The sequence below is a fragment of the Podarcis pityusensis genome (assembly GCF_964106645.2).
Source record: "Podarcis pityusensis genome assembly, chromosome: 11".
NCBI lineage: Eukaryota > Metazoa > Chordata > Lepidosauria > Squamata > Lacertidae > Podarcis > Podarcis pityusensis.
Window position 1 is genome coordinate 10,079,801 of NC_138036.1, and position 12,068 is coordinate 10,091,868.

General features: G+C 45.8%; 1 protein-coding gene and 1 long non-coding RNA gene across 4 annotated transcripts in view; both read left to right on the forward strand.

Annotated features, from left to right (window-relative positions):
• LOC308458825 overlaps positions 1-11,702 on the forward strand; it is a 470,973-nt gene extending 459,271 nt beyond the window's left edge. Inside the window, exon 2 of the long non-coding RNA XR_013977705.1 lies at positions 8,173-11,702. This is a non-coding gene — a long non-coding RNA (uncharacterized lncRNA). The remainder of the gene's footprint in view (positions 1-8,172) is intronic.
• CTIF (cap binding complex dependent translation initiation factor) overlaps positions 1-11,702 on the forward strand; it is a 201,305-nt gene extending 189,603 nt beyond the window's left edge. For all 3 annotated transcript variants that reach the window (XM_080973494.1, XM_080973495.1, XM_080973496.1), the window contains 2 exons: positions 706-759; positions 2,943-11,702. In XM_080973494.1, the coding sequence (XP_080829620.1) occupies positions 706-759; positions 2,943-3,158 (270 nt within the window). In that variant the 3' untranslated portion in view covers positions 3,159-11,702. The remainder of the gene's footprint in view (positions 1-705; positions 760-2,942) is intronic.
• Positions 11,703-12,068: the final 366 nt, after the last annotated feature.

Here is a 12,068-nt window from a genome sequence, read left to right on the forward strand (position 1 = left end):
TATGATGCATAAAGCAGTTATATAGTTAAACACAACCAGTTATGTTGTGGGTATATTTGCAACAGAGACCTCAGCTTATGTGTCTTGCCCACCCAAGCTGCGTGCAAGCAGGCAATGACTGCGTCTGTGTATAACCTGCCCCTGCTCCGATCCTCTCCTGGTCCCAGGAGACAGTGGAGGTGAAGATGTGGAAGACCTTGACTCTACAACAGCCTGATCTCTCTCTCCTCCTGCACCCATTCTTTGCTCTCCAATTCTTCATCTTCTCCTGCCTCTGCCTCTCGCCTCCCGCCTGTTCCAGGCTCCCCCAGATAATTGACCCCCTTCTTCCAAGTCAGTCTCCAACCCCCACTTCTCCCAGTGCCCCACTCCTCAGTTTCCAGTCACCACTCCTCAGGGTTCCAGCCAGTCCCTGACAACTATTGCTCATACTGGAGGGTGCAAGGTTGCGGGAGGCTGGTCTAAAGTAAGGACAGGGAACCTGTAGCCCTCCAGACATTGCTGGACTAAGCTCTCATCCTCCCTGACCATTCTAGGTGAGGCTCATGGGAGTTGAAGTCCAACAGTCTCCGGAAGGCTTCAGGTACTCCCCACCCCCCAGTCTAATGGATGGATTAATATGGAAGCTATGGAAAATCTCTAGTTCATGAAAGGGTTTTCTAAGTGGCATCTTTCTGTGTGTTTTTGCTTTCTTGTATTTTACAGTTGTTGCAGTCTCAGGACATAAAGGAAGATGCTGTCCTTTGCTGTGCAATGGAGGTACGAATACTGACATTTTCATCTTGAGACGCAGGCCGGGAGATTGATCCTCTCATTTTTTGCTTTCTTGTTGTTCTCTCTATGGTTGAAAATCAGTCAGTGGATGAGAAAGAGGGTGGGGAGAGCCTGGCCAGTAATCGTTTGCACCCCACCTCCCATGGTGTAGTGGATAGACTGGGACCTGGGAGACCTTGAGCTGCTTGGAGGAAAAGGTGGGGTATTACCAGGGCCGTCCTTACCTGGGAGTGCAAGGGGTGCGGGGCATCCGGGCGCCGAATTCTGGGGGGCACCAAATGTATAGCTACTGTATACCAGTCCCTCTCGATTGGCGGCAGTGAAAAGCAATGGAGCAAAAGTTCTGACGAGTCAAGAAACAAAACAGTTTTTCCGTTGTTACAGGAAAAAAGGTCAACCCCCAAAAAAGGTCAACAACTTTGGTTCCCACCCTCCCCCCCCAAAAAAAGCTGAATGAAAGTTAATTTGGGGGCAGCTAAGTTTTGGGGTGCTGGGCGGATCTTTGCACCCCAGCGGCGCATATGCTAAAGACGGCCATGGGTATTACTGCCATAAATAAAATAAATTGTAATCCTGCAAGAGTAAATCCCAATAGGGCCATAGGTTTGCTGTGTCCAGCCGCCCTGATGTTGCATTTGAAAGGCAGGATATGAATCAAAATAATGTCACTATTTATTTCCATTTACGAATTTCTTCCTATAAAAGCACACTGGGGGGGGGGGGGGCTTAAAAATAAAAGCACCAGCCATTAAAACTGCCTCACATATAAGCACAATTAAAATGGTTTTGTGTACAAAAACAAATTCAAAGACGGAAGGAAGAAGCAACCCCAACCAGAGAAGAATGGCAAACCAAGTTGATGGACTATGCTGAAATGGCAAAATTAACTGGGAAGCTCAGAAATCAAGAGGACAAGAACTTTAAAAAAGAATGGGGGAAGTTTATAATTTATTTACAAGACCATTGTAAGCAGGTTAAAACATTAGCACCACTTGTAAAGTAATGGAAAGTATGGATAATTTGGAAGGATAACATTTGGACAAGTATTGATATGCGGTTGTAAATATTATCATTTGGACCCATGGAAGTCATGGGCGGGGGGGAGTCAGGAGATTCAGAGTAATCTCAATATTTGGATTTTGGATTGTGTTTGGGGGGGGTTGTATGTTTATACGTTTTAGAGTCAAATAAAAATAAATCAAAACCAATGCAGATACAGAATGGGATAAAACTGTGCATTTAAAAGGCTTGTTGAAAAAAGGCCTTTAGCAGATTCTCAATAGACAACAGAGAAAGCATCTGCCTCCAGAGAGGAGTTGTCACCATTCTAAAGGCCGGATTCTGGTATCATTTGAACTGGACCTCCTAATGAGGGAGGGAGGGGTGTACTGTAATTGGTTTGCTTTGTTCTTATTTCAACATGTATTTTGTGTTTTTATCTTGCATTTTTATGATGCGAAACCGCCCTGAGATCTACAGATGAAGGGTGGTATACAAATTAAATTAGTAAACTAAATATCTGCAGGACGCCCTCTCTGGCAGAGCACAGTATATAAGAGATGAGATGATATTTTAAGTATCCTGGTCCCAATCTGTACAGTCATACCTCGGGTTACAGCCGCTTCAGGTTGCGTCTTTTCAGGTTGCGGACCGCCGAAACCCAGAAGTACCGGAACGGGTTACTTCCGGGTTTCGGCAGTCACGCATGTGCAGAAGCACTAAATCACACTTTGCACATGCGCAGAAGCGCCGAATCGCAACCTGCCTGTGCGTAGACGCGGGTTGCGAACACTGCGGGTTGCGCATTTGCATCCCGCACGGATCACATTCGCAACCCGAGTGTCCACTGTGTAGGACTTTGTACACCAAAACCAGCCGTTTGAACTTAGCCTGGCCGCTCACTGGCAGACGCTGCAATCCTTTTAAGCAGAGGCATATCATGATGGCCGCAGTCTGATCCCATGAGCCTCTCTGGACTGCTGCATTTTGCAGCCCCAGAGCGAAATGCGTAAGCTTGCCCAAAGAAAAGCAAAAGTAGACGAGGCTTCCTTCTCCACCTCCTTTCTTCCCAGGTGGAGAGAGAAGGTGGACTTGGTGGCAGCAGGGTGGGACAGGCCCTCTTTAATGCCCAGTGTTTGACCCCGTTCTCATTCTCTCTTTCTCGACAGCTGCAAAGCACCGGCCGGCTCCTGGAGGAGCAGCTGCCCGAGATGATGATGGAGCTCCTGGCGATTGCCCGCGACAAGATGCTGTGCCCCTCGGAGTCCATGCTGACCCGGTCCCTCCTCCTGGAGGTCATTGAGCTGCACGCCAACAACTGGAACCCCCTGACGCCCCCCATCACGCAGTACTACAACAAGACAATCCAGAAACTGACAGCCTGAGAGGGAGGCGGCGTTGGTGGTGGAGAGCCAGGAGAAGGAGGAAGACACGCACTTTAAAAACAAAACAAAAAGCAAAACACAACAGGAGAGAGAGAAGAGAAGAGAAAGGATTTGGGCAATGAACTGAGCTACAGCAACCAGGGAAAGGACCGAGCGACCTTTTGTGGTCCAGATACCTAAGAAGAAAAACTCCCAGCATGCTTACGAATATGTTCCTGGGGGCGAAGCATGTTTCTTTTCAGCCGTGTCCTCAAGTGCCGTCGCCGCCCCCCACTCCCTCCATGCCTGCTTTTTTTTGTTTCGAGGCTCCCCTTTCTCCATCCCGCCCCCGTCGCTCATTCAGCCCCACATCCCGCCGGGTCATTGTTTCGGTTCGAGAAAGAACACGGCAGACTTGAATAGGGAGCGCGGAGAGCCAGGCAGAGATGGCTTTCAGCAGCCGCCTCCTGGCTTGCAGTGACCAACTGGCGGGAGGCAGAACGCAGCAGATGTCTTTTGGGGGGACAAAGGCAGACACGTTCCACACCAGACTCTGGTAATTGACAGCTTTTGTCAGGCAAAGAGACACCCCCCTCCTCCCCCCCTCCTTTCTTCCACTCCTCTTGTCTTCATGGTTTTGTCTCCTTCGCTTTCCTCCTGTTCCACCCCCCTTTCATCCGACCCTGAAACCCCCATTCCAGATTAGACATTCAGAGGGGATAAAATTCTCTCTTTCACTCTCTTTTTTTTTTCCCCCCTCCCAAAAAAGAAAAATTGCACTGGGTATTGTTTCTTTTCTTTTCTTTTCTCGTTGGTGTATTATTTTATGCACATTATGTATAGCATATATCTTACATATACGAACGGACAAATTGCTATCTTGAGTTTTGGGAAGCAAAGATAATGTTACGATGCAAGCGGAGGGTTGCTTGAGGACCTCGAAGTACCGGGAGCGCAACCTCAAAGCCACTTTAGAAGTATAATAGCCACAAAACGTCTTGCCCGGTGGGTTCGCATTAACAGCCTGATTCCATGACGATTTCACCGGGACTTGTTTTCCAGATAAAAGGTCAAATCCACACGTTGCAATTGCTGTCAGAATATACCAGCGTTGGTACCAGTTTCCTGAAGGGAACGTCTAACATAGTGATTTCACACAAAAGTGTTGAAATCTTTTAATTGCCGTGTACACAAGTGTTTAAAGAAGCATGTGCACAGGGACAGAGGATATCCACACGTTAAGAGTTCAATACAAGAAAGACTGGTGTTTCTCTCAACAGTTGCAATGTGTGGATGTTCCTTAATCATGCGCTTAAATTATATTAAATTAAAGCATAGCTTAAATGAAATTCAGAGCAGTGCGCCAGATGATTTCAGAAACGGTCAGTCTGCAGCTAATCGGCTGAAGTTGAAGGTTGTGGGGGATGACATTTGTCAGCTAATCAAGAAGCAGCTCCGCCTTTGGGTTGGGGCTTGTGTGTTAACACTTTTCCTGCTTACGAATGGCTTTTTAATTCGTCTTATTCCTAATTACACAGTTGAAGCAGGGCCCCTTACAGTTGAGCCTAGAAGCAAGAAAGGGAATCAGGGCGGGAAGAGGGGAGTGGAAGTTGTTCTTTAGAAGCCAGTAAATAGGAGGAGATATGTATGTATGTATGTGGTATTTGAAGTTTTGGGCAGAGACAGAGAAAAAAAGGAAGGAAGGAAGGCTTTTGTGTTCTGACAAGAAGAGTTTCATTTTTATGGGTTGTATCCAGTGTGAGTCATATTCAGAGTAAACCCATTGACACTGATCGACTTAAGTTAGCCATGCCTTTAATTTTAGTGGGTCTAGATACAACCCTATGTTTATTTTACCAATACTTATTGTGTTGCAGAGCCATACGGTTTTAGCTGAAACCTGCCATTGGTTATTTCTCCCACTCTAGAAGGCCAGTTTTCTGAATGAATAAGCCACCCAAAGAGGATTATTTATCTGCGTGAGATGAAGTTTTTAGATAATAATAATAATAATTTATTTATACCCCGCCCATCTGGCTGGGTTTCCCCAGCCACTCTGGGTGGCTTCCAACAAAATATTAAAATACAATAGCTTCCCTAAAGAGGGCTGCCTTCAGATGTCTGTAGGGAGTTAGGGAGAAGGGAGTTACAGTGGAGAGCCCTCCGTCAACCTGGTGCCCTCAGTATGCTTTTGGATTACAGTTCCCATCAGCCCCTGCCAGTTCCCATCAGCCCCTGCCAGTTGCCCAAAAGCATCTTGGGATCACCAAGGTTGATGGAGGCTGGAGCAGAGGAAGGGTGGCACAGCTACTAAGGCAAGGTTCCTTCTGAGTACTTCACACCACAATTCCCGCTTCATTTTAAAAGCAGCTCTGTCCTTGCTGGGGGGCAGAAATTTAGTTGTGAGGCAGGATGAGGTCTGGTGCGAGTCACGGCACCACGTGTTGTTAACCATTGTTAAGGTTTACGTTTCAGTTTATTGGATTTGTGAATCCCTTCCAACCACAAGAAGCCCTGAAGCGATTCACAAGAAGAATAAAGCACAGTGGTGAAAACAATGCAAACATCCAGTCATTGGGGCTGTCCTGATACCTGAGAAAACCAAAAATGCCATTGCCTGGCACCAGAAGGTGGCAAAGTTGGTACCAGGTGGGCCTTCCTGCAGAGAGCATTCCGTCAATGGGATCTGCTGCAGAAAAGGCCCGTTCTCTCATTGTCACCTTCTAGGTCTCCCTCGGAGGTGGCACACAGAGAAGGGCCTCAGTTGACAATCTCAGGGTCTGGGCAGGTTCATATAAGGTTAAGGTGTCTCTTTAGATTTAGGAGTCCCCGGCCATATATAATGCTTTAAGGGTCCACACTTTTAAATGGACCCACGTAAAAATCAAGCATGCATTATTTGTCGGTAGCAGACAAAGTATGCCCATAGACCACCTTGGTTCCACTGCACAGGAGTTGTCTCAACAGCACAGACAGGATTGAGTATTCAGGATTTAGGGCAGGCATCCCTCCTGGACCGGCCCTGTATTAGCCCAAGGGCTTAATCCTCCTGAAGACCCTTATAATGTGGGGTTGGTTGCCTTGGAATAGTCTGGGCATCCAGTGGATTGGGCCCCCAATCCTTCCAGTTCCACCAAAAGCTCAGGGATTTTTCAAGCACCATCATAGGGAGCAACCTAAAGCGAGGACACACCAACCTAGAAGTTAGCTATGAGCACATCTCCATTGCAGACTTCAATAAACCTGTCTTTAACTGTCATGGCTTTAGTCTTAACATCCCAAGGGAAAAGTAGTTCTGTAAAAGAATCTCGCAGGGCCCCCACCCCTTTGCTGCTAGACTGGGTGAGGAAGTGCACTTTAAGCTGGCACATTTTGGGGTACCATTGAAGAAGCGGCAGTTCTGTTTTTAAACCAGATTTTCTGCATCGTAAGGACATGGAAAGAGCCCTGCTGGCTCACACACCCCCCCCCCCAGGCCTATCTGGTCCAGTAGCCGATTTCACACATTGGCCACCCAGTAAACCTGAATGTGAAGCTCACAAGCAGAAGGCAAAGGGCAATGGCTTTCTCCAACAGCTGCTTCCTAGCAGGGACTGGTGGAGGCATGCATTGATAAAGTAGCAGCCATTGATAAAACATATCAGTGCATTTCCTTGTCATTTTCCTGGTGAGAAAGAAGTGGGTTAGTCGCACAAGGGAATCAAATCAGCACCATTTGTGCAACCTGAATTTGACAGTGAGAGACTGAATCCCACCCAAAAACAGTGATAGTCTGGGAGCTCCTGCTGCCAGAAAATGCCACAAGGGCCATTCGCTTTAGAAGGGAGGAGAAGAGAAATTCATAGAGGAGGGGAGGAAACCAGCAACTGATGACTGTTAGCAGGCAGTCTTCCTTGTAGCAACTCTTAACTGGGAGCAGAGAACAAGGGAAGTGTGTTGCCTATGTGTCCTGTTTCACTGCAAGTTACCCTAAAATTAAGATTTGCCACATGTAGGCTCCCAGTTTGAAACCTCGTGGTGAGACTTTCTGAGGAGGGGAGGCCTGGGGCTTTTGCGAAGGGCATCAGCCTTCATCTCCCTTGCTGAGCTGCAATTTGGGGTCGCTTTCCCAGTTGTTTAGCCACTTCCCTTCTGCCTGTCCCGAAACGCCTGCTAATCTGTGTGGCACTTAAGTTTTCAGAGGTAATTTCAGCCTCGGTGGCACTTGTTGTGTGTCCCTTGCAAACTTATTTTCCACCCGTCACTATTGCAAAAAACAACCACCACCACCACAACCCCGTGCACTCTTTCTGGTTTAGGCAAATGGAAGAATCTCTTCTCCTGCACTAATTGGAAGGGAGCAAAGAGGTAGAAAACGACAAAGAATTAATACAGCCACAAACTGCCTGGTGTCATATATGGAAGTCCAGCATTCCTCCTCTGTTCCGTTCAGTGTTTTCAGTTTGACCTACGAAAAATATTAAATGGAGGGCAGAGGGAGGACCTACTCCAGTGCAGACCTATATTTTACTGCCTTTCGAAAGCCCTAAATTTTCACTTAATCACTTGCAATTTTCTTGGACTATGAAGAGGGAAAGCAAAAGCCGCATGACGGTAATTCTGTTAAAGTGCTTTGCTGCCGCCAGCCATGAAAGCTCCGGTCAGGGATGGCCTTTAATAGAGATTGCTTTTGAATAGCAGCCGTGGACCCAGCCTTAATGGAATCGGTCCCATTACTTCCTTCTGCAGTCCTGGGTTTCCTCCTCGGCCTCCAGTGGGCAACATCTGTGTTCATCTCCCGATAGCGGTGTGTCCTAGTGCCCTTCCATGACTAATTTATATGTAAGCATCCTCCAATTTAATTTCTTTCAGCCAGTGTCTTGATTATTTAACCTGATGTTCTGATTGTTCCACTCATCTGTGGAAATCTAAATGTTGGTAAAAATTATAAACAGCTTCTCCTGAGCCCTTTGACATCAACAAATTGTTGGTATGTTGTTGCTTTTAAAATATAACAACAAGCTAGTGACTTCCGATTGGGGGTGCTTTTCCTCAGGTAAATGGGAGCTCCACTTGCAGCTGCAGTATACATCAGAAATGCCAGATGCTATAGGCAAGCCATAAAAGGAAAGCATTAGACCTCAATGCCCTCCTTCCCTGAGCTTCTCTGAGACAGAATCTTTATCGGATCTGTTATAGACAGAATCCTGCAGTAGAACAACTTTGGGCTGTTCCAGCAAGACAATCTCTTATTTAGTTGAGATGCCTCTGCCAAGCTCAATATGGAATAAATCAGCGACATCACCATCCAGTAAGGCTTTTGACAAAGCTCCCCATGATATTCTTGCAGAGAAGCTGGTAACATGGGCTGGGCAAGGTAGTTGTTTGGTGGATTTGTGGCCAGTTGACTGACCGAACCCAAAGAGTACTCATCAATGGTTCCTCATCAGCCTGGAAAAAAGTGACCAGTGGGGTGCCACAGGGTTCTATCCTGGACCCGTTGTTGTTCAGCGTCTTTATAAATGACTTGGATGAAGGAACTTTCATCAAATTGGCAGATGACACCAAACTGGGAGGGGTAGCTAAAGCCACAGAAGACAGAATCAGAATTCAAATGACCTTAACAGATTGGAGAACTGGGCACAAGCTAACAAAATGAATTTCAACAGGGACAAATGTAAGGTTCTGCACTTAGGCAGGAAGAACCGGCTGCAGAAATATAAGATGTGAGGGGTAGCTGCTTTGCCAGTAATTTGAAAGGGATCTAATGGTCTTGGTGGACTACAAGCTTAACATGAGTCAACAGTGTGATGCAGCAGCAGAAAAGCAAAGCTGGTGCTATTCTAGGCTGCATCAACAGAAGTATAATCTCCAGATCAAGGGAAGTCATTGTACTACTCTGTTATTCCTCCTTGGCCAGACCACACCTGGAATACTGTGTCCGGTTCTGAACACCACAATTTAAGAAGGATAATGACCAAGCTGGAACATGTGCAGAGGAGGGCAACCAAGATGATCAGTGATATGGAAACCAAGCCTTATGAGGAATGGTTGAGGAAGTTGGGTATGTTTAGGCTAGATAAGGGAAGACTGAGAGGAAATATCTAAAGAGCTATTACATGGAAGAGGGAGCAAAAAAATTAGGAAGAACTTTCTGATGGTAAGAGCTGTTCGACAGTGGAACAGACTCCCAGAAGAGATGGTGGTTTCTCCTTCCTTGGAGATTTTTAAGCAGAGGTTGAGTGGCCGTCTGTCACGGATGCTTTAGTTGAGATTCCTGCATCGCAGGGGGTTGGACTAGATGACCCTCGGGGTCCCTTCCAACTTTACAATTCTGTGAATATTAGCTGCATTTGGACCAAGGGCCAGATAGCATTGCATACATCTACACTAACATACTGTATTGGGGACACCATGACTGAACCCCACTAAATTGTGAGTTTATTACACCTGCGCTTCTTATTCAAGAGGCTTCCCTTCTTCCGAGTTGAAGGTTTTGGGTTCTTTCATTGGGGGTTGTGGTTCAAGTGAACCTAGCAAAATATGAGAATGTTCCAGGAAGGGCTGTTCACTGTAGAGCCTCAGGAAGAGGGTGCAGTGCTAAGATGCAGAAAGACGCAGTGCACTCCATAGTGAAGCCTTAGCTGGTGGTAGAGTAATTTCCATAGGAATGATGGGCAATCAATTCTATGACTTCTATGGGATCAAGGAAGAAGTGCACTTAGGTGTAGCACAAGGGGGATGGCTAAAGTTGGCCTCTGTCCCTGGGGACTCAGGACAGTGAGAATCAAACCTGCTTCACAGCTCTTTCCTGAACCTTGTTTCTTGGTCACACTTGAGTGTGACAGCATGGTGATTGGGCGGGGGGGGGGGATAGATGTAAAAGTCTGGAGAAAATTAAGTGATTGGCCTTCCCCTTTCTGTACCAGGAATGAATTGATATTTCATCATATTGTGGTAGAGCAGAACAGCTTATTTCTTTGTAAACACTTTGTGGTGGTACCCAGCCCCAGTTTTTTGTTTTCACTGAAGGATCTTAGACTTATGTAGCAACCCTCCCTTGGGAATCTCATACAGAGCAGCTCTTAAGGGAACTGTCTTCTTTACTCTGAATGCTAATCTGGAATGAAAGGCCCACCCCCTTGTTCTGTTCTCACAATTACCGCAACGTTTCAGAAGAACTCAAGTACAGGACCAGCTAATGCACACCAGACAAACTTCAAAACGCTTTTAGCTACCCTTTCGTTTGACAAGTGGGTTTGCATGAACAGGGAGAAGGGGGTTTCCTCCACTCTTCCTAAAGATTTTAGGGAAGTGTGATCCACAGTCCTGAGCCGCTCATGTGGATCATGCCCGTTCAGGGTTAAATTAATCTAGTTTAATATTGCTCTCTGCTCCAGGGTTTTGATGGGGTTTTTTTTGGAAAAAAAATGTGGGTGGTGAGTCCCCTTTTTATTTCCTATGCTCTCACAACAATGGGTCCTGTATACCAGGACTTCCTAACTTTTGGGGGGCAGCCATTAGGCTATCTGTACCCTGGAACAACCCCACCCTCTCACAAGACTACAGGCGCCATAATACAGTTGGCTCAAGCAATAAAATGTTTCCCATGCGCTTGTTTGGTATGAGGTCATTGACTGGGGACGGAGTAGGCACAAATAGGTCTTCTCAAGAGGAGAGACGGGCAGTCGTATAGCCCTTTGCCTTTCCAGAACGAGATAGCAACGCAGGAACACTATTTGCGTGAAATCCAAATGCAGAACCACTTCTTTTCCATTCGGCTGCAATGCTGAGCAAAAGTTCTTACCGCGTCTTGATCGAAATCCAGGACACTCGGCAAAGACCAGATGAAATTGCAGGTCTCCCTCAAAGCCTGCCTGTTGGAGAAGGACAAAAAAACCAACGGTAGCTTGTTAAGTGATCATGTGAGCATCCTTGAAGTTACTCATTTCTGTTGCGATCCTTTGCACAATGGGGCCTACCGCCAGAAAATGTATGCCTTGGATCGCAGCCCTGGTTCTTATTCCCCCCCCCCCCCGTGGATACGTCTGGTGTTGTTGTTTTTAATTTATTTAAAGCTAATTGTTTTCTTAAACTGGCTAATCATTAATACTCCTATCAACCTGGATGCATATCTTAGGGTCTGCAGAATTAAGTTAACATTTAAGCTATCAAAATCCTGTGTCAAAAAAAAAATCAGTATGGAGCAGTGGTTTCCTTTAGAACACAGAGTTACGTTAACGATTTTTTTTAATTGCAAAAAAAGAAAATGTATTTATTTTGTTTGAAAACCAACATTTAATTTAATCATTTATCATATTTTGGGTTTTTTTAAGTGCTTTTGTTTAAAAAATATTGTTAAAAAATTTAAAAAAAAAACCATTATGGAACTGGGGAGACTTAGATGTTTGTAATAAGAGGAAGGCGGCTGGGGAGAAAACGCTCCCATCATTTCCAACATTTAATAGACTGTTAAGGGAAGGGAGAGGACAATTCTTCATGGCAATTCAGTTTTGTTTATGGAACATCCCGAACCGCTGTATGCTATAAAATACATCATCTGAGTAATAAAAGTTTCAAGCTCGACAGTTTGCCATCTCTGTTGATATGTGGTATCAGTTCTGGTGGTCTTAAAAGACTTGCTTATTTTGTTTGGCTTGGAACGAAGAATGAGAGAAAGGAAGCCATTACAGCAAAAAAAAAAAGTACTAAACCCCTGGGCTTGGATGGAGCCATTTTTTCACTTTTAGAACAGCTGGAACGGACTGTATTGTTCATTTGTGTGCTTGATCCAGCAAGAAACATCCATAATCTGCTCCCAGCGACTCCAGTCTTTAAATGCTCACCAAGCACACACAGACATTTACAACAGTCCCTTTCAATTGCAGTGGAGAGGGCTGAGCATGCTACCGAAACCATCACACAATTAAACAACCTTAGACAGCAATCCTA